Source organism: Mastigoproctus giganteus, chromosome 1 (assembly GCF_048544385.1).
Source record: "Mastigoproctus giganteus isolate SK-2022 chromosome 1, ASM4854438v1, whole genome shotgun sequence".
Classification (NCBI taxonomy): Eukaryota; Metazoa; Arthropoda; class Arachnida; order Uropygi; family Thelyphonidae; genus Mastigoproctus; species Mastigoproctus giganteus.
Genome location: NC_143575.1, coordinates 215,138,463 through 215,166,442, shown reverse-complemented (window position 1 = coordinate 215,166,442; position 27,980 = coordinate 215,138,463). Strand labels below are relative to the sequence as shown.

General features: G+C 35.5%; 1 protein-coding gene across 1 annotated transcript in view; it reads right to left on the bottom strand.

The window, feature by feature from the left end:
* The window catches only part of skd (mediator complex subunit skuld), a 505,637-nt gene that overhangs the window by 305,150 nt on the left and 172,507 nt on the right, over positions 1–27,980 (bottom strand). The window contains exons 6-9 of the mRNA XM_090376037.1: positions 24,884–25,066; positions 19,950–20,424; positions 8,766–9,588; positions 2,072–2,370 (exon numbers count right to left, since the gene is read on the bottom strand). Coding sequence (XP_090232163.1) covers positions 2,072–2,370; positions 8,766–9,588; positions 19,950–20,424; positions 24,884–25,066 — 1,780 coding nt within the window. The remainder of the gene's footprint in view (positions 1–2,071; positions 2,371–8,765; positions 9,589–19,949; positions 20,425–24,883; positions 25,067–27,980) is intronic.

The window sequence follows — 27,980 nt, the reverse complement described above, 5'->3', positions numbered from 1 at the left end:
AAAATGAGGTCTCTGAACCTGTATGCAATAGATTGCACTGATTGGCATAACCAATACTTTATACAATGGGATAATCACCTCTTTTTACCTGCTGGTAAAGTTCTGTATATTAATGACAAAACTCCATGAGCAGTTCTAACAGCTTGTCTGCACTGCTTAGAGAGTTTATGCTGGATTGTACAATTACTCCTAAGTCTCTCTTCTCCCTCCTAAAATGAGATTTTCAAATCTGTATGCAGTATTCCAGACATGGCCTAACCATTGTCTTATACAATGGAATAATTCAACTCTTATTTGATGAACAGCCCAAATAATACTTCTATTGCAGAAGAAATAGCCAGCATTTTTTTGACATGCAAAGACTCCCACACTTTGCATTGTCATCGTAAATGGTATCACACCCATCCTCGAAGCACCAGTACCACTGAAATATCCTACCTCTTGAGAGAGCTTTTTCACTATATGTTTCAACAAACATTTCCAGACTCACTGAAGCTGATTTCTTCATCAAAAAGCAAAATTTTTTTTTTTTTTTTAAAACAAATTCAGTCCTAGAACTTTTTTGAGCTTACTTGATATAAATTTTCTTTGTACTGGTGATAAAAAATAAACCTTTGTAAACAGGGACTGTCCCAGGTTTTTTATATTTTTTTTGGGGGTGACAGACAGTTCTGATGGATTATTAAGCTTTAATCATCATGTAATCATATAAAAAAAATAAAAAATAAAACCTGAAATGCTTCCATTTGTGCATGTGCAACCAATCAGTATGCAACTCACCATAAAAAATCATAGACATGAGCCTTTTTCTTTTTTTTTTTTTTTTTTAATTAAATTCAGTCTCAGAAATTTTTAATCCTGCTTTGTATAACCATCTTTCCACTGGTGAAGATTCATGAAATTTGAAAATAATATAAATAAATGGCATTTTTGTTGTCCAATTTTAAATTAGTTTCATGATATAGAACAGACAGGCTTAAAATGATAGCCTTACTAATATGTGGATCTATAGTACATACTGATATTTAGATGGTTATTTCAAAAAGGTTGTTACAATGTTCTATTTACATACTAATCGTCTTGAAATCATCCAGTAGGTGCTGCCAATGCATCTGTGTTTTCAGGTAATTGCAGATACAATTTAAATAGATAGCAGCATCCAAATGGTTTTGAAAATCAGAGGAGAAGATTGCATTAGTAGCTGTTGTCTGATAGGGGCTTATAAGAGCCAAAGTTCTGTCAATTGCCGTTGTCCAATTTGGGCTTATAAAGGCCAAAAATTCTCTGTAATTTGCACCTTGATAAATAAATAGATGTAGATAATATCACTTTTTTCTGTTGATTCTTATTTCATTTTTCACAATAATTTCATTCTAATTGGAAAACAAGCCAGAAGAACAAATTAATATTTAAATGCATCTGGATATAAAGTTTTCATTATTACTGTTTCAAAATTCCATTGAGAAACTCACTCCACAAAGGCCATCCCTATCTACTAAACTCCACCTATCTTCTCAAAACTCAGTCCTTCAAGGGTTAATGGTGCATAGATGAAGTTTACAGTTTAGTCTGAACCTTTCAATAACATTTAAGTTACTGGTAATAATTTGTGGTGTTGGTCTACAAATTCAAAACATTCAGGGTTGTCATACTGATAAAGTAAGTGATCTGAGTTTGAAAAATTAATTGTGGTAGAATACTTTTTATAGTTGGAGACTTGAAGTCCTAAAGGTGTATTATATATGACAATAGAGAAACTACTACAAAAACTGGAAAACGATTGTAATGAAACATTTTCACATCTACTGAAAATTTTGGCGAGATTAAACATCAAAAGGTTTATGTTATAAATTCTGAACACAAATTGCAAAATGTCTACTATAGTGATACATATATGAATGCATACATGGACACTTAGACTAATGTGATTTTAAATAAAAAACATGGTACCAGCTGTTTGTGATTGTTTCTGTTTTCTGTGTTGGCATTGTATCTCATACAAATTTGATGTTCTTTTTTGCATTAATTATCAAAGATTCATTACTAACCATAAAAAAAAAATACTACATACCAAGAATGATTCCCAACAGAGCTGTAATCATAGAGCAATCCACCCATCAGCAGCTCCTCTTCTGGATCTTCATGGCAGTTTGTTGGCAGAGATGGCCTTTTTAAGGCCTGGGATGAAGGAGCAATCTGTACAGTACAGTTTGTTGTAGCTGGGGTAGAAGGTCGATTGCTTGTGGCAGCAGGGCGACTTTCTTCGGTTTGTCCAGGTTGCCAATGAGTAGGCGCTAAACTAGGAGAGTTATCTGCACCTTTGGTATTTTCCAACATGGAGGAAAGGGATGACTGATATGGAGATAACAGCTACAAGACAGGAGATTTCATTATTCAAAAAATAATGAAATCTTCACATGGGTGAAATCCCATGTGAAGATGTAAATTAAGTCTTAAAAAAATAATAAAAATTGTGTGTGTGTGTCGAGCATGCATAGAGGAAGTTAAGTGAAACCTCTTTAGAATCTTTTGAAATGTTTATTATTTCAATGTTACAATGGTTTAATATTTTACAATTGTTTTACAAGTTTATTACAAAGTTTGTGGAGGTGGTTTCTGTGGTTGCATTGCAAGTATATGTGCTCTATATGCCTTACAATGCTCACTATTAGTCTTCAGCATGTTGAATAATAAATTTTTTCCAAATTTTTTTATGAAATATGGTATAGAATGATGAAAGAATATTTTAGTTTTTAAATTTTTAAAATTGGACTGCTAGAAGCTAAGGTAAAAAGTAATAAAACGTTTTATCTAAACATAATAAAACCAAGATAAAACATAAATGTGGCATGCATGCGAGTAACACTGTGGCCGCAGTGTAGGGGTAGCGATTGTGTCATGCATTGCTGCTACATACGGCACGTCATTTCGTGTTGAGTTTTGTCATCCAAGGGCGGAAGTTACTCCCATGTGAAAACTGCCCAAGAGCATGCCTAAAGAAGTTTCACTTCAAAATTTCTTTAAAGTTTATTGAATATTAAGCCAACTATCATACAGCCACTCCCCGGCTTACGTAATACTCGACTTACAGAAATTTGACTTTACGTAACTTTTTGCAGGCTGATGCAAACTTAAAAAAAAAATCATGGAAACGTATTTTGCATCCCACAGGAAGAAATGGAGGTATCATGAAAATATCGTAATGTGAACAATAACACATTATTGCTCTTTTTTTTTCCCTTTTTTTTTTTTTGATAATTTGTTCCAAGACCTAGGAATTTGAAATTTTTGCTATATAACTAAGCTATTTATCTCTCTAAAAGGTCATTTTTATATTAGAAATTGCACTAAACTTCCATCGTTATCATATGTTCCGTTATAAGAACCAATTTTCTAAAACACATTCTTGGAGGTCACTAACATAAAACAACAAAAACAATTTTGCACTTTCCGGTTTATTGGGCTTTTCTGTTAGCACAATCTATTATAAACGGGTAGTAAACTCGATCTTATTGTATTTGCAATAATGCCAATAACTGGAATTGTGTGGGTTTTTACATTATGGTATCATGGTAAAATGTGTTCCCCTTTACTAAAATCTGCAATCATAAAAAACATAAATAAATTTTCAGTCTTCTCTTCATTCCTATTTACTTATTGCAATGGTGAATGGAAAGGGACCAATGGAAAGTGCAAGTGCCGGCAGTGCTAGGAAATTAAACAAAATTGATTTAGAAATGAAGATGATTAATTAAGAATTACAAAGCAGGCAGAGTTTGTCATCTATTACACGGAATTAGGTCTTGCTGCTTCAACAGTGAATACTATTTTAAAGGACAGTGTGCATATAAAAGAACATGTTAAAGGATCAACGCATTTAAGTTCAACAGTGATCAAAAAACAGTGTTCGGGTGCTATATTGAAGGTGGAAAGGCTATTAATAACACGGGTGGAAAATCAGATTCAGAAGCAAGTACCCCTGAGTCCAAAGGCCATTCAAGCAAAAGCAAGAAGTATTTATAAAAAGATATTAAGGATAAGTACGACAAACCCCAAGCCAAGTTCGTGGCAAGCAACAGGTCGTTTAATAGGTTCAAGCATCACACTGGTTTCCAAAACATTAAAGTATGCAGTGAAGTCGCCAGTGCTGATTCTGCAGCTGCAGAGAAATTTTGTGATATGTTGGAAAAAACCCCTTCTAAATCTCCACAGCCCTCAACTTCCACAGCAGCGTGCTTATCAGCTGGAGAGTTAATTCTGGCAACAATGCTCAAAAGGTAAAACTTGCTGACATTATGCCTGTCCCCTCTCTCTTTTTGTAATTTTATAATTTTGAAATTTTTGTAAATTTGTACACTTTTGTAATTTTTCCTGCGCATGAGATAAAAAAATTTAATAAATAATTCTATTTATGTGTTCGACAAAAATTTCTTTTTTGCTTCAATCAAATTTCCGAGTGCTGCACAAGCACTTATGGAAATTCCGACTTGTGTAGAGTTCCGCGGAAAGCCTCCCTTATGTAAGTCGGGGAGTGGCTGTATTACAAAATGAGAATTTCTAAAGAAGAGAATTTTAAAATAACACAAACTATTTCAGTACATAAAGAATTTCATTTGCCTTTCTTTACTAACCCCTCGAAAGGAAATAAAATGACACTAAAATTCATTTTAAAACATTATCATACAGTTTAGAGTTTAGTAGATAATTTCATTTAGTGTTACAATAATCTAAATTTTATTTCTGGGAGAAAAAAAAAGTATGTACAAAATTTAATTCAATTTATGTAGTGAAATAGTGAACTAATGCTGAGATGCCTCAGCATTAGTTTACTCAAGCCTTAAACAGGTAACTCCAAATATGGTTTCCAAACACAGTAAGAATTCAACTCTCTTTTGATGAGAATATCCCTTTGTGCACTTATCCAATCCTGTTACTCTTCTCTGTACTCAATCCAACAGGTTAGTAATATTAAACCCAAAAAATAAAAAGGCAGATACAATATTACCAACTATATAGTAATTATAAGCACTATTTATCTGTGTAATGTAATTTGGATATCACAGTTGCTTGTACAAATGCCAATAAGAATTTATGTTTTGTGAAAGAAATTATTAAATCATTAATTATGATTCAATAGTTGATTGAAAAATTTCCAAATCAGTTGCCTGCATATTATGATTAATATGATTAATATAGTAATCATAATGATTAACCAGGTATGTGTAATGGTTACACATATGGACTATTACATGATAATTAATTAAAATAGTGAAATTATGTGGTACCCTGGAAACATGTTTTTTTCCCACATATATATCAACCTGTTACCTCCAATATTTACAAATTATATATGTACATATAGATAAGTTTCTTTAGACATTTTCCAAGATGTTTTCTGATCTGGATGATCTAGGTATGGCATTTAAAAAAGAGCCACATGTTGTAAACTGCTGCTTTCTAATGCTTTTTACTTGCTAGAACTTTTTATTTCAACATTTCTAATGATTAGAGAAACAAAAACAGTAGAAATTATTTCTACTTCAATCAAAAACATTACTAATTTTTGTGATGCTTAGCTTCAGTTGGCATTACCCTCTACTTCTTGCTTAACAATTAGCTTTAGTGACCTACAAACTATTGAGATTATACCATTTTTAACCATCTACAATCGAGTTCCACATCAATATAACTATAATTTCCAGGGCTGTCACTAATGTGGATGGTTAGTATGCTCCCGGAAAAACTAAGCACAAGTTTTATATTTCATTTGTATACTTAACTTTCTGCTGATGATAATGGGTAATGTGCATCATCAGCCATTCCAAGAGTATCTTGTCAAGGTCCAGACTTTGCCTTTCACACTTTAATCCTACCAGTGTAGCAGGTTTCTCCAAGCTTGCAATCTTTTTTGATCTTTCAGAATGGTGATCAGCGAACTCATAGGAATGCCAAACTGTTTAACTATTTCAGTCTTAGAATGCACACCATTACCTATAACTTATGAAATCTTAACTTTGTCTGCAATTGGTTTATTAATATTAATATAGCCAATTAATAAACATGCAATCTATACATACTATATAATGAAATGAATTTCTAGTTGCAGTTAATTTCGTTATGCCAACGAGTGTGAGAAATTGCCAATGAGCATGGGAAATCACCAACAGCTGACTTCTCGTGGTCAGATGCAAGCTTGTCATTAGCTTCAATAAATTAGCATTCTTTCATTTTGAAATGTGAATGTTTTTAATAAAAAAAATAATAATAAAAAGTAAAAAACAAGATAAGAGCAGTGGTCATTTTTGGATCATTATAGACATCATTCAACATCATAATAATGAATGTAAAATAGCATTGGGTTTATGAGAAATTGGCTAGTCATAGTGTGTTACTATAATGTGTTTTTTTTTTTTTTTTGTTAGTTGTTGGCGCATCGGCTTCTGTGGCCAGAATGCACCTCCCAAAGTTTTGCATTTTACTCTGATCCAAGCCCGAGGCGGGATTCAAACCCGTGACCTTTGGGTTGCTAGACAGGCACTTTACCCACCTGGCTAGCCCGGTCAGCCACTATAATGTATGAATGTTACAAAGTCATTATAATGTCATATAGTCATTATAATATGTGGATGTTACTAAGAAGGTCACTATAAACAGCTTCAACTTTATATAGAAGCAGGAAATGGTGTTTCATCTATGATATAGAGGAATTTTGCTAGTAGGGAAAAAAAGCAATTATTCCATTAAATAAATCCATGTTTAGGCACATCTTGAGTACTGCATACAAGTTTGGAGACCCCATTTCATGGCGCCTCCGTAGCCAGGTGGGCAGGAGCAGCAGCACATAGCACACGCTTCTTGATTAGACTGGGTTCGAGCCCGTGACCACCAAATATGGAGGATGCGGAAAGGTCAGGGAATGACCACCACATATCCCCGGAGCAATATGGCCTTAGTTGCTAATGCTCCTAAAAACCAAATAACAAACAAATCCCATTTCATGAAGGATGTGGATTTGATGGGGAGGGTGGAGAGAAAGAGAGACTGCTTAGCCCCAGTGATTTTAAATTAGATTTGTCAAATAAAAATCTGTGAGGAGATGATTTTTAAATTACAAAAAAGGGAGGCATGCAGTATTCCATTATGAGTGTAAAAATTCATAATTTTGCAAGATTTTAAAATCATAAGCAGCACCTTGAGGAAAAAAGATCATGCCACATCAGATGGTGCCACAAATTTTTTAAAATAATTCTCAACCCAAGTGCACTGGATTTTGATTAGTCCTTCTATCAACCACTGAATCTTTCTGCAGGAAACCTAGCTTGAACTGGCTTGAATCCAACTCAATGACAGAATTCAGTTTGTTGTCATCAATGGTGGTCAGTTATCTCGTGCCAGCAGTTCCCAAACTACTGAGATTTATGGACCCCTTTAAAAATCAAAACAAGTTTGCGGACCCCTTCAAAAAATTAAAAGTTTGCGGACCCCTATATATACTGTATATGCATATATTTGTGTGTGTGTGTGTGTGTGTGTGTGTGTGTGTGTGTGTGTGTGTGTGTGTGTGTGTGTGTGTGTGTGTGTGTGTGTGTGTGTGTGAACTCTGGGTTTTCTGAAAAGAAAATTCAGTTTTATGTGTGAAACAAGTCAACTTTATTCTTATTTTTATACAGATATATAATAATAACTTTATTTATCATCAATCTGCTATACACAGAATGAATAATTTTAAATACGTATAAAATTGTACATACTAATCGTATATATAACTGAATTATATCGTAAAGTAAAATAAATTATAAGTAATGTTCTATAATGAAATTCGTTATGATTCTATCAGTATATTTTTTAAGAAAATAAACACATATTACTTAATACCTTCTGAACATTTTGCAGACCCCAGTTTGGGAAACACTGCCTCATGAGGATGAATCATCAAGTGACTCAATAACTTGATTAAATTTTTTTAACTATTTTTGTGCCATGTGTTCATTCACTATTTTCTCTGAATATGCAATATCATACAGGCTGCTTGTGCCCAGTTTATATTCATAAAATAAAATGTTTGAATAACTGCAACTGAAGTAGCCATTTTTTCATCGCTTTTCACTATTTTACTGAACCACACATCATGTTTGCTAGACATCAACTGACTCTGTCACTTATACTTTTGAAATGCATTGACTGATAATGATCATCTACAATGGCGTCCACATAATTTTCTTATCAAAATATAAAATCTCAAAAGAACTGCAGAAACTTTTCTGGTCATCTGATATTTCACTGCTATGACTCACTTTCTTTGTACTGATCATATTCATTTCACATGAATTTTATCAAAATCTGTTCTTCCCAGTGGGCATACAGATTATCATGACAGTACAAATCTGTCCTTCAGAACATAATTACAACCAACTATCACACTGCATGAATTTGCTATTTTACATGCTTGAACACTAGCTAGTGGCTTTTAGATGTTAAGATGAGGTAACTATACCTGCAATAATTATAAAAAAAATTAAATGATTTCATCCGCACATTCTATGCTGATACAACTTAAAGTAAACATGTTTGCAACAGTTTGTTCATCATCTGTAAAATACTGTGTTGATGAGGATGGTATAAGAAAGTGAACCCTGATGTAAATATAAAGTGTTTTAATCAGAATATCAATTATAGTGATTAGAAAAACTGTACAATCTGTATACAGGCATTAATTAAAGAATTAACTTTCAAAAATGCAAAATTTAACAAACCATATAACTTACCTGATCATTCTGAACTTTATCTTTCATGCTGCTATTACTGCTCGGTTCTGGAATAGTAACAGGACTTTGTGTAGCAACACTGGGTTGAGATTCTAGTCTCGATCCTTCTTCCTCCCTTGACAGTGGAGGATGAGGAGACAAAGTTGGCATAGCTGGATCAGCAGATGAGAGTTGAGAATTTGCACTATCCATAAGTGGTGTGCCCGGATGAGGTGAGCCAAGCGATGATGGTTGATTAAGTGTGGTGTGTAACTGAGGCAATCCACTTGGTGTTGCTGACCTTAGATTCTGATTGAGATTTTTGTACTGGAAAGTGGAAGAAGTAACACCCAGTACTGGAGTGCTTGGTGCTGAGCTAATACGAAATTGTTGAGCTTGGGTTGCAACACAGTTTTCATATTCTAGGGTAACATCGGTCACTGGGCTGCGCCTATGGAATGGAGTTACTCCACGTAGTCGTTGCTGTGGTTTTTCTCTCTCTAGTTTTTCAACCTTACGTGCAGCAGATGCAGCAGTAGTGGTGGTGGTAGTAGGAGTAGAAGTAGCGGTAGTAGCAACAGTAAGAGTAGTTGTGCTGCTGCTGTTGCTGCTGCTACTACTATTGTTATTTGGTGTTCCACCTGATGGTTGAGAATTTCCACTAGAAGAACTGCATACAGTAGTAGTAGTAGTAGTACTACTACTACTACTACTACTACCACCACCACTACCACCGGATCCGTTAGTCAGTGGAGTATTGTTTCCTGAGGGTTCACTTCCAGCAGTGGTTGAATTGGACTTTGTTGCAGCAGTTGTGCTTTCTGTATTACCTTTGCTTTGACATCTGAAAAAGAAAGTAGATTAATTAAATACATTAATAAAAGGCATTAAAAGCTTTAATAAGCACTGAAAAGTATATTAATTGATGGTAATTATTAATGTGTTATGAGACAACCACTAATTCTCGAAAATGTAACATAAATAATAACAATAAAGTTCCTTTTACTGAACATAAATGGATTACAACTAATATCCTAGAATATTAAGCTGAACCAGGGAGATTATAAAGATAACAAATAGTTATATTAATAAATAAATATAAAAGATAAAACAATAGCAGCTACAAATTATGTACAATAAAAAAGGTAACACAGTAAACATTGCAACATAGGTATTCTACAATTTTCTAGAGAGGTATTGTACATCTTTCTGAATTGTTCTGTTACACATACAAGTTATCGTTGATGTTTGTACATTACAAAATACGTTACGTACATTTTCATATTTTACGTGTGACATAGAATATCTAAAACAACTGCATGAAATTTTTAACCCTATCTGCAGAATAGAGAAACCAATGCACATTATACATTTTAATGGTATAAATAATGTCCAGTTATGGGATATGTGGTCATGCAAACAAATTGTATGATAAGATAAGAAAAAGTATCATGTTTTGAAATCATTATAACCTGGGAGTGCTGGCTTTTTGTCAAATGTCATATCTGCTGTTCAATAACAGCTCTCAACATCACAGACGCCCACAACACATCTGCAAATTCATGTCCCACCCTACATTCACAGCCAACAGTTTATATAGTTACAATAAATTTGCTTGCTAGACACAGCTGTGCAAAGATCTGCTCATAATGCTATCTCCAAAACACATAAAAGAAGTGTGAACCCCCCCACTCCCAAAATTTAGTGGGTCAACAGTTGACATCCAAACAGTCTAATCCAACAACAAACTCCTGCAACGTAGGTATTCTGCATTCAAAAAGAAAAACTTTTTAAGACTAGTACCATTTCAGGTAAACACTGCAAAAATGATTGCTAGTGGATTGTTTCAGATGGTGTCACAGATAGAAACAATTCTGCATTGCAACTGAAAGCATAATTACATTACAATTACACTTCAATCCAAAATATAACTAGTCAACTTCCACAATTCAGGCTACAAAGAATGATAATAGGTCAGCAGATCCACAATTAGCTATCAACTAATGAGAAAATGTGCCAGCATAACTAATAATAAAAGTGATAATCACGTGCGCGCGTGTGTGTGTGTGTGTGTGTGTGTGCGTGCGTGCGTGCGTGCGTGCGCGCGCGCGCTGGCACACATAATACTGCAGGAAGAGGCATGTGCAGACTTGCATACATACTGGACTTGGGCATGATAATTCAGGAACACAGAAAATGCAGAGGATATGATGATTAATTCTTCTGTCACATCTTTAAAACATACTGTTTTAAAGATGTGGCAAAATAATGAATTAAGTGAATGCTGTTGACAACCCTTTCCTTCCTTCCTTGGCCATATTTACAATATGACATCCATTTCACACAGTATACAGAGAATGAGTGTCAGATACATAAATAATAACAATAAAGTTACTTTTACTGAACATAAATGGATTACAACTAATATCCTAGAATACTGAATTGAACCAGTGGAGATTATAAAGATAAAAATAGTTATATTAATAAAAAAATACAAAAGATAAAACAATAGCAGCTACAAATTATGTACAATAAAAAAGGTAACATAGTAAACATTGCAACATAGGTATTCTATGTTGTGCAAAGATCTGCTCAGAAATAAACTATTCCTGACTTTCATACACCATTTTCTTTCTTTGTAAACCAACACATTTTATGCATAACTGAAATGAAAATAATTTAATGTACTGAATTTTTTGTCAAAAAATTATTTCATTCAAATGATATTATTAAACATTAATAAGGAAATCATTTAAGAAATGGAAATATTTTCATCAAAGGATTATTCTTTGCTATAGGATTTTACTGTGTATTAAAGCCCCACCCCTTTCACAAAATATTTTATACCCAACAGTGGTCACCAACCTTTTATCTAAAGCAGACTGATTAAAAATATAAATCTCAAGCAAGTTAATGTTACAAAGGACTGACATTTTAAACATATTGACATTTCAAATAAAAAAAAAAAAAAAAACTTTCAAAAATACATTTAAAATAGCATTATTTACTGTTTATTCATTTCTGCGGTATTCTTTCCATATAATTTTTAGTCACTAGATGAGTGAAGTGGAAATTTTGCAAAATGAGGTGCCAAGTACTACTGTTAAGATTGAAAGTACAGGCAGAAACAAAATAAATGCCTACAGAAATAAAATTCTGTTGTAAACCAAAACCAGTCCACGTACTACATTGTTTGTTATTGGAGGTTTTACAATGCACTAGGAAGGTGGGGGGCAGCATCTCAACAACTGCAGTCACTGTTGGCTGTTTTTGAGCTGCTACAGTAGAGGTGTGGCAAAAATGGTCTGAAGAGGGACACATAACCACAGAACATACCAGAAGAGGGAGACCACCACTGGTTTATACTCAAGGTGAATGGCTGTTGGCACATACTGCCCATGAAAACAGTCACAATCTCTCAATTAATGGCAGACTATAACTAGAGTGCACAGAGACGCATTTCTGAGCACACCATTCAACAGATGCTCTTGTGGATAGGCCTATAGAGTAGGTGAACTGTTCCTGTACCCATGATGACCGATCATTACTGACACCTCAGCCTGCAGTGGGCACAGGAGCACTGTTCCTGGACATTGGATTACTGGAAAAGACTTGCCTGATCTAATGAATCAAGCTCCATCATGCCAATGGATAGCACTAGCATTAGTTGAGGCATACAATGCAAGAAAGCAAGCTTACACAGTGTCAGCCAAAAAAAAAAATATTCCCATTTCACCCATCCAGTTACTCCAAATGTTTGTCTAGTTCAGCCTTAAACATATTTAAACCATCAACTTCCACAACAACATATGGAAGTCTGTTCCAGCAATCAACTACCTGCTGGCTAAAGGCAAAATTCCACACATCCATTCTACAACTGGCTTTCCTCAATTTGAATCTATGCCCCATCAGGTTCTTAATCTCAGCAAGTATCCCATCAGCAGTGAACTTGCTCCACCCGTTCAAGGCCTTATACACCTCAATCAGATCACCTTACCGGTGCCTAGTCTCCAGCCACTGCAAATTGCAGAACTTAAGCCTCTCTTGGTAAGAGGATGGCTTCATTCCCCTCAGCAATCTTGTTGCCCTTCTCTGTACACACTCAAGCAACTCTATATCCTTCCTAAAATGAGGCCTCCAGACCTGTACACAGTACTCAAATTGTACTAATGTACAATTTGTACAGCAGTCTTCCATGTACAACAGTATCAAAAGCTTCCCAGTAATCCACGTACATGATATCAAAATTATTTTTTGCATCCAGTTCCTTTGTGACCACGTCAAGAGTATCTAATCAAATAGGTAAGACAAGTCTTCCCCTTAACAAACCCATGATGTCTGAATTATCACTGCTGTCTTGTCTAGATGATACTGCAATGCTTCTTTAAACAGTGACACCATTATTTTCCTTGGAACCTTCAGAACCCCCTTTGTGAATTGGGGATACATTTGCACACATCCAGCCCATGAGGTCTTCCCCTGAGTCCAGGGAAGCTCTCATAATTATGGCTAAGAGTTTGCTTACTTCCTTTGCTGCCTCCTTTAATATAACTGGATTGGTCCCATCCACCCCAGGTGCCTTCCTTATGTTTAACTTCAACAATTTATCCTCCATTTTGCTCTCGGTCATTACAAAATCATTAATCTCCCTGTTGAAATTTAATAAGCTTCTGTCCTCCACTTCCCAACAGAATTTCTCCATGTAGATGCAAATGCAGATGAATGTAGATGCAAAATACTCATTCAGTTAATCAGTTACCTGAGCATGATCATCAATAGTCAAACCATTCATCCCTTTCCTTTTAGAGTATACATAAGTAAAGAACTCTTTGCTGTTTTTCTTTGCATCCTTTTCCAAAGATTTCTCGTAATCTGCCTTCGCTTGCCTAACTTCCTTTGTGACTTGATTACAGACTAGCTTATATTTGCCATAGGCTTCTGTGTCACCTGATAATTTATATGCATCCCATGCATTTTTCTTCTCTGCCACGAGTCTCGTTAGTTCATCTGACATCCATTTAGGCCTAAACCTAGAACAGCATTTCTTAGTTGGAACAAAAAACCTAGTAGCTTCCAAGATTAATTTGTTGAATGCTTCTCGTTTTGAATTTTCTGTCGGTAACGTCATCAGTTGGTCCCACTGTCATCAGTAGGTCATAATGTTTTGGTTCACGATGTACTAAAAAGTCAATTAAGTTAGCAGTTCTGCTAAAAAAATTCTGCAAAACACCAACTGGTTGAGCTTTATTAGATTTAAGAATTATTTCCTTTAAACACTTAGATGGGTTATTAAAATTATTTTTCTTAAAGTATGGGACAATCAATTTTACTATTCATTTCTGAAAGGTTTTCAAATCTGTTACGTTCTTCCAGAGAACACAATAAACAGGAAAATAAATGTCACACACCTTATATTATAAGATTTGGCAACTGCAAATGAACATTTGTCAATTGGCAGAATTTTAAGCTCGTGGGAACAATAAGTTTTTTGGAAATTTTCACCGTTTGTTAGATTAATTAACATATTAAATTGTGTTTCACAAATAGTTTAAATAGTCTGTCACGTTCATTAGTTTATTTTTTAATTTAGTTTGATTTTTTAAGTCATGATTTACTATTTGTACCACTTGTATGGGTGGTTTGGTGAGAATATCGTAGCACGTAACGAGTAATGCAGTGGAATAGTAGAGTTTTGACTGCGATAAATAAATAGCTTGAAAGTTCTAATCACTTGCTGGGCATATATCTTTTCATGTTTAGCTCAGGAATTTTACTTTTTAGTAAGGATATAACTAATTTAACACTGTGATCATACCAGTATAGCACAATGTATATCTTGAATTTGATAGCATTAGTTTTAATGTAAAATCACTGCATTTAGAAATCTATTAGTTTAGTGTAGTATTCTCAATTAATCAATTAAATTTATTAATTTTCATTGAAAATAAATTAAACTGCATTTAAACAAAAATTCTGCCCCACACTAGAACAGCAAAGCAACAGGCACAAAGCAGTGGAAATGCTGTGGCTCAGGGAACAACCAAAGGAGACAATTCTCTACCTTATCATAGCCTAACAAAATGCACAACTTGTGAAATATTTCCAGACTATTCTGGAACAAGACCTGATCCAGCCAAGAAGGATGTCTTTGTGTGTACAGCAAGATGCTGAGAGAGAGAGAGAGAGAGAGAGAGAGAGAGAGAGAGAGAGAGAGAGAGAGAGAGAGAGAGAGAGAGAGAGAGAGAGAGAGGAAGAAATCAGGCATAAACTCAGCATTCTGATGGACATTCATGAACAGTGGAGTAGATGCAATTGAAGGAATTAAGATGGGGGGGGGGGGGGAAAATCAAGCTCTCAGCTGTCCAACTCAATGCCAGAGCCCACATTTGTGCATCAGACAATGCAGTGGGAATCTTCAAGGCAAAATGTGCTGGTCCCACAGAAGGTAGTTATTGTCTGTGGCTATATTGTCAGGGAAATGGGAAATATGTTGTGCAAGAAGAATAGGTGGAATAGGACCAGGGTATGTTTACTAGGGGCAGTTTGGTGTAATATAAGTACTGGGAAAACAAAATTGAGAGTATAAGTGTGTTATACACCTAATGACAGTGATAAGTATACCAAACAGCTATACAGAGAAATAGAATGGCCAGTAAATCAGAATGTCTCAAAATGGGGAATTTTAAATTTTCAGGTGTTCACTGGAATTTGTGGGTTGGTCATTCACATACTAGCAAGACCTGTGGATTTCTTCGATAACTGTTTTCTACAGTAGCATGTTAGAAGGGCAACAAGAGGAAGCAATACGCTTGATCTGATTATCAGCAGTGATGCTTCATGCATTAAGAATATGCAGATAAAAGATCCACTAAGTGGCAGCAATCACACTGCACCAATGAGTAATTAAAGATATAATTACTGTCAAGGGAAAATGGGAAGGCTTTTCTTTTTATAAGAGTGACTACAGTAGGTCTCAGGCAGTTTATAAATTCTGTGCAATGGGATCAACTGATGATGCTATCAACAGAAAAAGTCTAAATGGGAAGTATTCAGCGAAGTAATCAAAGACACTACTAAGCTTTTCACACCATCAAAGAAATACTGTTCCAGGTTTAGACCGAAATGGATGTCATATGAAATACTGATACACGTAGAAGAGAAGAAAAGTGCATGGGATGCATATAAATTATCAGGTAATCAGACGCCTATGGTAGATATAAATTAATCTGTAATCAAGTCGCAAAGGAGGCCAAGAATGCCTGGTGGGGGGGGGAAGACTTCTATGCTTGTATTAACAGTGGAAGGATGGCTTTAAATCACACTGGGGCAACTTGATGTCTATGGGTTAACTGTTGATGACTCTGCTCAGGTGCACACAAATTGCATAGGTATTTTGCATCTGTATTCACACACGAGGAATTCTTTAGAGTTTGACAACGAGGGGATGCCAGCATCCCCTCATTGTCAAACTCTAACGAGGAGCTAAATGACTATGATAACTGAAAGAAAAGTGAAGGAGAAATTTTTGAAGTTGGACATTAGAAAGGCACGTGGGTAGATGGAATCTATCCAATTATATTAAGGGAGGCAGCAAATGAGGTAAGCAAACCATTAGCCATAATTATGAGAGCATCCTCAAATTCAGAAAGGTCCCTATGGCCTGGAGATGTGTAAATATATCCCCAATTCAAAAAGGGGATCAAAAGGCAATGTGAGTAACTAAAGGCCTATTAGCTTAATGTCTATTCCAGGAAAAATAATGGAATCATTGGTTAAAGAAGTAAAATAGGACTATCTAGGCAGGCATTCAATTATACTATTATTATTGCTTTTATATTATTTCTCCCTGATTGGGGATTCCACCTCGTGACGGGTATTGCTACGAAGTACACAGGGTGGCTGTTCTTATGTCTGGTGTTACTGTTGGGCGAGGAACTCTCTGACTATCCTACAGGTGTTTAGGATTAAAACTTTCTGGAGTTCCTTGTAGGTGTTCGCTGGGAGACCTATTGCTGCTAGGTTGTTATGTAGGGTCTTTGGCACCATACCTGTGGTTGACATGATGATTGGGATGGTCGTTACTTGTTGCATATGCCACATCTCTTTGATCTCCTATCTTAGGTTCGTGTACTTCCTGATTATTTCCCCATGGGTTTTCTGCAGATTGCCAGTGTTGGGGACAGGCATTTGGAGAGAATGGTGTTTTTTTTTTTTTTTGTTGGCTGATGCTGCATAAGCTCATACATTTGCTTTCTTGATCACATGCCACTACTACTATTACTACCCCCGTTATGTCAATCAGATAGGTAGCTTTTCCTTCTTATCCACAAGCGTTATGTCTGGTCTGTTGTGCGGGATTGTCCTATCCATTATTATGGCGCGGTCCCGGTACAGCTTGTGGATTCGGGTCTCTAGTACTGCCTGGGGTTCGTACTTGTAGTACGGTACACTTTCTTCAACCAACTGGTATTTCCTTGCTAGCTTCTGATGTATTATCCTGGCTACCTGGTCGTGTCTATGAGTGTACTCAGTCTGGGCGATCATCTTGCATCCTGCGGTGATGTGTTGGATCATTTTTGAGGCCAGGTGGCATCGTCGACGTGTCATCGAACACTCCGGGCTCCTTGGCGATGTATTTTCTATAGTTCTATACGTCAACAAGGAACTATACAGTATTGGTCTGGGGCGTGTTCAACTGGCAACATTGGGACCTCTCTGGTATGTCTAGACGCATCTCTGAAAGGTCCATGTTATGTGTCCATCCTTGCAGACCATCTGCATCCCTTTTTTACAATGTGCCTCCCCACAGAGCCGTGGTGGCTAAACCATGTTTTAGCCACCACGGCTCTGTGGGGAGGCACATTGTCCTGCTGGAAGAGTCCATTCTTCGAAAAGCATTCTGCAGATTTTACCACCATGGAATTGCCTCCCTGTTCACCTGACATGAACTATGTGGAGTATCTTTGGGATGCTGTGGAAAGATCCGTTAGAGCTTTGGATCTTCCACCCAAGAATGCGATGGAATTATGAACAGCAGTACAGCAAGCATGAATGGAAATACCTGTGGAATGCCTACGTGAAATAGTGGATTCAATGCCTCGCTGTGTGACTGCCCTTATCTGGGTGAAAGGTGGGTCTATCCATTAAGTAGGTGGGTATCCCACGATTTCTGTCCACTCAGTGTATACAGGTTTGGCGGCCTCATTTAGAAAAGATGTAGATCAACCAGAGTGGTTGATCTACATCTTTCCAAAAGAAGGGGTGCTCTTTCCTAGAAAGGGCTTTAGTTTTGCAAATTGCAGCATCTTGAGCCTAGGCACCTGAGAGGAGATCTGATTGAGGTGTTTAAAGCCTTGAATGGATTGAGTAAGCTGTATGTTAATGGTATTCTTCCACTTGCTGAGATACATACATGCCCCCTACATACATGAGGGGGCATAAAGTCAAGTTGAGGAAGGATGGTTGCAGGATAGATGTGGAGTTTTCCTTCAGCCAGTGGGTGGTTGATTGCTGGAACAGACTTCCATTTGTTATTGTGGAATTGGATGGGTTGAATAAATTCAAAGTTGAATGAGACAAATTCTTGGAGGGTACAGATGGGTGAACTGTGTAGGGGTGTGTGTGGTTTTTTTTTCTTTTTTTTTTGGTTTGGTTTTTTTTTTTGGCTGATGCTATATAAGCTTGCTTTCTTGCATCATTTGCCATTACTACTGTACCTTGATCAGGTCATCACTGATGATCTATTTTTTATATTTTATTATTTTTGGGGGGAATTGTATGATATATTACCCTATATCATACAAGATAATTTTTCTTGAACACTAAAGTCATCATACTGTAAATAGGTATTAGAAAAATATATTAAAACATTTTTAAAATGGCATAGAAATGTTAAAAGTGAGGAAAAATACTATTTCACATTGCAGTTAACTTTACAATATAAAAAATTACACAAAATCACATAAAAAAAGCTTGTGGTAATCAAATTTATATATTAAAAGACAATAAAAAAATTTTGCAGAGACACAAGGTGATACCATGCATCATTTTTGCTTGCTTGTTTGTTCTGCTTGCCACAGAACCCATTAAACACACAAGAAAGTAAAATATTTAATTAAATCAAAATAAAAAGAATATCAAATAACACATTGATATAGATATATATTCACATAAATCAGTATAGAATCAAACTAATTTACTCTCTTGATACCTTGGAAATCTTTTGTGATACTTCTGAAGGATCAAATACCCCTGGTTGCACACAGTTTGTCTGAAAATTTTAGCACATTCATTTACTGAAAAATTTGAGATTATAGATTTTAATAAACATTGCCCTACCATTAATATTCAGACACCCCTCCACTGATAGTTGCTCACATCCCACCCAAGCACCACGTTTCAAACACAACTATAAATATTTTCACAAGCCTTCAAAGAGACAGTAGTATGATTGTGAATGCAAGGTACCATGACTGACAGAGTAAACATCCAGCATATAATGATAATAGGGAGCCACATAGGCAATTAGTCTGTTTGTGACATTTCAATGGCACTGAAGATCTCTAGGTTGATGACTGGTGATGTGATTTGCAAATGAAGGTGGAATGGTGTTTCAACCACAACAAAATAACCCAGAAAACCTCTGAAGCTGGTGGAATGTGACAGGGGAGCCCTGCAAAGAATTGTCCACTTGGGACACAGGCCAACATTGGTGCAGCACACCCAGACCTGCAGTGAGACAACTGGGACATGTGACAGCACCAGCATACTGTGCAGAATGCTGCATGATACGAGTTATCGTGGTTGTGCACAAGCCACTAATCGCTCAGACTAATGCCAGACATCATCTATCTTGGTATGAGGCCTGCTGTCTTTAGTCCACAGACCAACTGAAAACAGTGCTTCAAAGTGATGAGTCAAGGTACATGATCTACCAGTGTGACAACATCTAATGTGACAATATCTAATAAAAGTAGGGTAATGTATAACCGAAAATATAACCATTGGTCAAGTATTACCTAACAGATCAAAATATATTTCAAGTACTAAGTGAAATTAAAAAAAAAATACATACAATAAAACTTATAACATAAAAATCAACTTTCAGAATGACAGAGTTAGCTGAAAATGCTTAATGCATTCATCATATTTAAAAAGTATTACTCAAAAGCATTATTATTATTATTTTGAACAATAAAATGCTACCTCAGACAATTACATGCTGTCCTATTTGTTGGATCACAGAAATCCCAGTGCCCACTTGCTTCTTCTAGACCTCCTTCCAACTGGGAGATCTGAGTTCGAGGGTAAGGAATGGTATTCTCTTGCCACACACTATTTTTAATACTTGATAAAATTTGGCATTGCTGTTGATAATATGAACACGTTTGTAAACATTGCTGATAAGTATCAGGGGTCACATGTAATGACTGACTGCAAAACTTATTATTCAACTGTAATCCCAAAAGTCCTGATGAATCACATGGTGAAGTAGGAGGTGTAAGCACGCCAGTAAGTATGGTTGGCTTTAGAGAAACTTGTGTGGAAGAAATGGCAGGTGGGACAACACCAAAAGTAGGGTATGAAGGGTTTCCAACAGCACCAGTAAGAGTCCTGAGAGCCGCTTCATCTGTTTCTGTTACAAACACATAGCATGAAGGATATTTCATTTTGACACCACCTAATAAAAAAAAAAAAAGAAAAACATTAAGACAGTAACTAGTTTTTAACTCAAAAAATTTTCTCAAATAGCAATAACACAAATATTGTGAAAATGGCTCTTTAGACCTATATCATACAGTTTAAAATACCACTGCAATAAACTGAGCTAATTTACAATGAATAATGGACTTAATAGAAGGTGTATGTAAAATACAATATTTAAATCCGTGTAAAATACAATATTTAAAAGTGGGTGATTCAATTTTGAAAGCAGTCCTGCACATTAACAAAGGTGTGTCAGAGAAACAACCTCAAAAAAATAAATAAATAAATAAATACTGGTGTTAATAACAAACTCATCAGAAATGTCAAGCGCAGAACTTGCATGAAACAGCACACAGACTTGTACAAGTCTTACATTGGTTGTAAAACACATTGTTTTATATGTTATAGCATCAAACATCAAATAAAACATATTTGATTGCATAAATAAATATTTTCCATTAGAGGTTCTGGATTACACAGTGAAAAGCATAAGTTATTACAGTCGATGCTCTTTATAGTGACCCTCTTTTATAACGTCCCACACGTTATAATGTCCTATGTGGTTGGTCCTGGTCAATTTCTCAATAACCTAATACTATTTTATGAACAATCAATATAATGTCCTTTTGATATAATGATCGTTTTCTCATTCCCCTGGGGGAGTTATTATATAGAGCAACTGTATATTCATAAATATTAGTACACAAGGAAGCTGAAGGAAGAGTAAATGTCAGTCATCATCCACCAACCTAGTCCAGTCTCCTGATTACTAAATTAGAATGCATGAGTGAGTGAGCATTAAACGGCAAAGCAACTAAGATATGCTATACTGATGTGTAAGTATAATATCTATAAATCGCAAGTATTCTGTGGGCAATATGCCTTTTTCTGGATCAAAACATGAGATCAGGAGGGAAAATGTATGCAACTTTGGCTTCATACTGACTTTAGCCATGTTATGAAAGAGCCAATAAAATACCTTGTATCATTAATGGAATTTGAACCCAGGCATTTTCCAGCTAGTGTAGGGAGGACGGTGACTATGTCCACTGTGCTACCCGTTAGGGCAAATTAGAATGCCTTATTGCAACTATCACATGGAGGATATTTCAAAATTTGATATCAAACCATTAAGCTGATAAATATTAAGTTGTACATGTCAGAAGGGAGAAATACTGAAGAAAAAAAAATTATGAAATTTTTACTCTGAACTCTTTATTAGAAATAGATTTGAAAACCATCTCCATGTTGGCACTAAATTAAGTTAAGGTAATATTACTAGTGGCAAATGATGCAAGAAAGAAAAATCAAGCTTATACAGCATTAGCCAAAAACAAATTTCCCATTTCTCACCTATCCATTTTATCCAATAATTTGTTTAGTTCTTCCTTAAATTTATTCAAACTATCCACTTCCACAACAGATGGAAGTTCATTCCAGCAATCAACCACCCACACCCAATGGCTAAAGGCAAACTTCTGCACATCATTCTGCAACCATCTTTTCCCAATTTGAATTTATGCCTCCCTCATATGTTTAGTCTGAGAAAGAGGAAGAATCCCATCAGCAATGAGCTTGCTCAATCCATTTAAAGCCTTAAACACCTCAATCAGATCACCTAGCAGGTGAATAATCTCCAGGTGCTGCAATTTACAGAATTGAAGCCGTTCATGATAAGAACATCCCTTTGTTCTCCTTACCATTCTCATACCCCTTCGAAGAGCTTTACATCCTCCCTAAAATAAGGCATCCAAACCGGTAGGCAGTACTCAGATGTAGCCTGGCCAATGCCTTATACAAGGGGATAATGATCTCCGTATCTCTGCTAGCAAAATTCCTGTATATCACTGACAAAACTCTATGAGCTATCTTGGCAGCCTGTTTGCACTGCTCAGAAAACTTTATATCTGACTGCACAATTACACCAGGTATTTTTCATTTTCCACTAAACTGAGTGAAGTACCATACAGGTGGTATATTACTCTGGGCAATCCAAGAGTAACTTACCTACGATTACTGCAATGATTACCATTGGTTACTTATGCATCCACAATTTTTATCTCGAATTTGATGGATTAATGAGTCCAAATTTACATGACACGGAATTTTCGACGTATATAATACGCATTGGTGGGCACTTGAAAATCTTCACATTATTGTTGAAACACATTTTCAAGAAAGGTGGTGCGTGAACATCTGGGCTGGTATAATCAGTAACGAAATCGTGGGATCTTATTTCCTTCCAGATAATTTAAGGGGTGAATTGTACTTACACTTCTTATGCAACGAGTTACATGGACTATTAGAAAATGTATCTCTGGATACTAGAAGAACTATGATTTTCCAGAATGATTGTGTCCTGGCTCATTTTACTCAAGAAGTGAGGAACTTTTTAAATGAGCGATACTAGTGTTGGATCGGTCATGACGGAACAATCACTTGGCCCCTAGAGTCTCCGGATTTGACACCTTTAGACTTTTACTTATGGGGTCATATCAAAGCAGTCATGTATCATCGGTCTTGTACAACTGAAGGAACGGATTGTACTAGCGTTCAAAACATTAAAAACTGGAAACACACTGGAAAGGCTTCAAGATAATCTAGTGAGAAGAGCTCAGCTTTGTATGCAATAGAATGGACAACATTTCAAACAATTCTGAAACTAATAAAAGTAAATTATCAAAAGGAAATATTGTGTCTCATTTTAATTTACATATCCTATGTTAAATTTTAATCCCATTTTAATTTACATATCCTATGCACTGGACACTGTAAACAGAAGAGTAAATAGTGGTCAGTATTGAGATCTGCTGAATGGTGTCTTAGTCAAGTGCACACGTACTCAACTAATATTTAAAGTCTGTTTTCTCAAAAACGAAGCCTCATATGAAAAATTTTTATTCTGCAATTTCGACTTATTTTTTCATGAAGAATCAGCCTCTTGCCGGTGGTACCACGAATTACAGACCACCTGTATATGCAACTTTATATGTCACTTCAGTGATGTCGGTCCCTTGTCCTGATGTAGTTTGAATACTTGCTGCTGCTGCTTTCCACCTTCCATTTTCTTAAGTGCGGACTTTCAAGGTTCTCCTTCTAGTTTAGCATATGTTGTCTTTCTGAGTTGCACAATGCTCAAACACATTGTATTTCTTCACTACTGCCAATATGGCGTCACAGAGCAGCAAACACATTTTATCGTTCACTGCAACAATGTAATACTGCAATTCCCATTCTTCATTGAATACTCTTTTCTTCCTTTAATGTTCTTTTCTTATTTCTTGACATAATCAGGTTACCAGTAAAAATTAAAAATGAAATACACAGACTGATTGAAGATTCAATTTTAAAGGTAACAAGCATTGGAAACCGATGGCACTGGGGAGAATGACCGGAATGTCAAGTGATACTGATAGCAGTCAGTGAGATGAGTCATCGCTGATAAGAAAGGCAACGTTGCCAAATGAAGTTCAGTTTCAAGTGGAAGTGATACCATACCATCTATATGAGAAACCACAATGTTCTGTAAAGATTAGTGAATTAAAATAAATGCTTTATTTTATTTTGTATTTACTTTAATATATAATTCATTATTATTTTCCTTAACTGGAAAAGGCAATGCATACATTTTATTTAACAACATGTTACAGTTCTTTCTTAAGAAGCTCTCAGGCCTGTGACACAAATCACTGCATGGTTGCCAGTTCGCCAATTACCGAGTTGCCAATGACAGGCCTTTCACTAACTTCACAGTTATCAATATAAATAATTTTACCTCTTCACTCTGTTTTGTCTGGTATCGATCTATTCAATATTTTTATGCCTTTTATGTTTCTTCTGGTAAAGTACAGTGTAAATGTAAACTAATTTATATAAGGAGAATAACAATATATAAAAAAGAGAATAGATAAAAATATTTTCAGTTTGGTGTTTGAGTTATGTCATGAAATAAAATGCAGATTTTGCATTTGAGAGAAATAGACAAAAGGCCACAACTGGTACTCCAAAGGGCTGCAGGTTCCCCACCCCTGTATTAGACAATGCAGAACTTAAGCTTTAGTTTTGTAAACATTTGATTCCTTTCACTGGATTTTTTTATTTTTTTATTTTTTTTTATTTCAAATCAACTATTTTAATAAACAAAGTAACTGATTATGGCAATCATTTGATTATTGAAATAAATTGTAGATTAATTGATTATGCCCACCACTATGAAAGACTAAATGGCTATCTCAGCACTTATTAATACTTTAATGACTACCTAAGTGGTTAGTACTTCTATAACTAGAATGTGTTAGCACCATAATATCACAATCTATTTAACTGAACAAAAATTAAAGAAATTGTGATACTGGCAGAAGCACAAACTTTATAATACAAGTATTAAAAAAAGTGAATGTCACTTATACAGATAACCTGAAGCCACTACTAACCAACTAGAACTTCCACTGCAGCAGGTATGTCTTCATCATCATGAATAAGTTCTTTTGAATGGTCCCTATTAGGCAGAGGATAGAACTGATGCCACTCGGTGAGTAGCCTTTGTGTTGTTAGGTCAGTTTCTTTGTAGCTTTGACCTGTTACTGTTCCTGACATTCCATATGGACTCAGAATCACTAAAAATTAATTTAAAAAATAATTAAGTACTCATTTTAAAGATATCAAAAAATTAAACAACTTTCAGAAAAAAATATCTTAAGGTATCATAAAACTATATACAGGTAACCCTTGTATAACACAGTTATTAGGTTCCTATAAAATGTCGTGTTGTGCGAAACTGTATTATATGGAACTAAGAAAATGTACGGGGGGGTATGAAAACCCCAAACACGAAAGGTATTGAAACCTATAGTACTTAGTACCGTGCATGGGTTGAAGGAGAAGTATGGGAGAGGGGGATGCCGGAAACTTTGCTACATTCCAAAAGCTAACAAAAATACACTATTTCGTTAACAAAATGTTAACAAAAATACACCATTCTAGATTTCATGTATCTTCTGCTCTTTTTAAAAAATCAACAATCTGATTTTGTTTACTTTTGCTTGATAAATCTTTGTGAATTTCATCATATGGAACTAAGCATTTTTGAAGCTCCCTTTTGAACTTTGGGCTCCTTTCATTCAAGAATCTGCATTCAAAAAATTAGATTCCAACTGCACAGTTAATTTTATGCCTTCCCCTATGCTTTTTAGCGTAAAATTTGGAAGTTGAAAATTTTTATCTGCGCTATCATCCTCTGAATTGATTTGGTTTTACCTCTGATGCCATTTCCACCGAATCCGCTTTGCCAGCCTCTTTTTCTACTAGTAATTCTTGAATGTTTTCAGTAATCATATCTTTTTTTATTTTTTTAGGAGTATCGGTGACTAAGGTCATGTTAGTCTGTGTATAATGTCTATAAATTGTGTGTGTTCTGTAGTCAATTTTCTGTTTTGCTGGACAAAAAAACCCAAGTTTCTGGGAGAAAAAACAATGCTACCCTCACCCAAGCCCAACTAACTCAGCCACGTTGTGAAAAAGACCCAAAAAAATTCCTCCCATCATCGACGTGATTCAAACTCAGGTCTTTTCAACCCAACCCAGTATGGGGGAGGAGGGCGATTCTATCAACTGTGCTACCCACGAAGGCTTCAGTAGTCATATCATTCAAAACCTTCCCCTCCTACTGATTCCATTTTCTGCTAATTCGACCATATTTCCTGAATAAACTGACTCTAGCCACATATTTTTCCACACATACTTAACGTTGAAGGTTTTACTTCTTTCAGCGATAAAGCTACGATTCTGATACAGTCTGCAATTGAAAAATGTTTCCATGCCTCCATTACTTCAATAGATTCGGAATTAATTTTTTCCAAAATCAATTGTAATGATTTTCTGATGTAATGAGTTTTAAAGGTAGATATAATGCCTTTATCTAATGACTGAATGAAAAAAGTTGTATTAACCCAGTACAACTGTAGCGGTAGGAACATAACTTCAACATCTGGATGACTTAAATCTTTTGGATGGCCTGGTGTGCTATCCAATAATAATAAAACTTTGAAATTTCCACAAGTTCAACAGCACAGAATGTAACACGGGGATTTCCCAACAAAATAAAATACAGGGATTTCTCAAATAAGTTTTTTTTTGATTAGCAAGTCAACAGTGGGGATTCAAAAAGAGTGGAATTGTTGAAAATTACATCCAACATAATAGTAGGGTTTCCCCCCCCCACACACAAAAGCTCAAATACCATTATGCGAGGTTTACAGAAATACTCTAACCATGTTACAGCGAAACCGTATTATATAAGTACCATGTTATGTGAGGATTGCCACAATTTATCAATCATGTTAGAGTGAAACCATGTTATAGAAGTACCGTGTTATACGGGTGTGGCCTGTACAAGATTTTCTTTTTTCCATCAAGCCACTTTAGTTATATATTTTTATTATTGTTGTTTTTTTTTTTTTTTTTTTTTTAGGAGCATTAGCAACTAAGGCCATATTACTCCGGGATATGCGGTGGTCATTCCCTTGACCTTTCTGCATCCTCCATATTTGGTGGTGACGGGGTCAAACCCCGGTCTAATCAAAAAGCGTGTGCTACGCACTGCTGCTCCTTCCCACCTGGCTACGGAGGCGCCGTATATTTTTATAATGTTTAAAATCTCAACACTGAAACCGCTAACCAACTGCTGCTCTTACACAGTAAGCAGCTAGAAAAATGGAAATTATATAACACCAATAAAAAATACTGTTAGGCATTTAATTAAATATTTTTGAAGAAACAAGTAACCTGGATCAGTGGAAAGGAAATGCTGAGTGCCCATCCATATGCATGATTCACAGAGTGAATGAAGCCAGATAAACATTATTGAGACATGAAAACAGCTTGTGACATCTCGCACAAAACAAGAATATGAGAGTTATAGCACAGCTCAATGTTTTTACAGCTTCCAGTTAACAGTTCAATTATGTAGTAATGCAATAATCATTTTACAGGTACAATATTTATGCCAGTGTTAACACAGAAAAGCTTTGGTTTGGCTGTGCACATGACCTTAACAGTCATCTGTTATTCTTTGCCAATGTTCAATTTCAACTGGTTATATATATATTTAAGTTGTTTACAAATGGGGTTTACATGTAAAAACAAGGATATATTTTCAAAATATAGCTACAAGGAATAATAATAATAATAATAAAAAAAACACTATATATCCATGGTGCCAGACAAACATATCACTCCAGATAAGAAACAATTATATCTAACAATGGCAAACAGTTTAATCAGCAGCTGTATTCCCAATCAATAAAATACAAAGCAAGTACTAAGCACCTCAATTTAGGGCAATCAGTTTTTCATTAATTAAAAGGCATGAAAATCTCCATATTAATTTTTCCATGCACTAGGCTCATATATATGCATTAAAAGTGAAAGAAATGTCATTATGGCACTCTGAAATAAAGTTTCACATTGTTCGTGGAATTAGTACCAAACTGTTCAAATCTGACACTAATATCTTCATATTATTATCACATT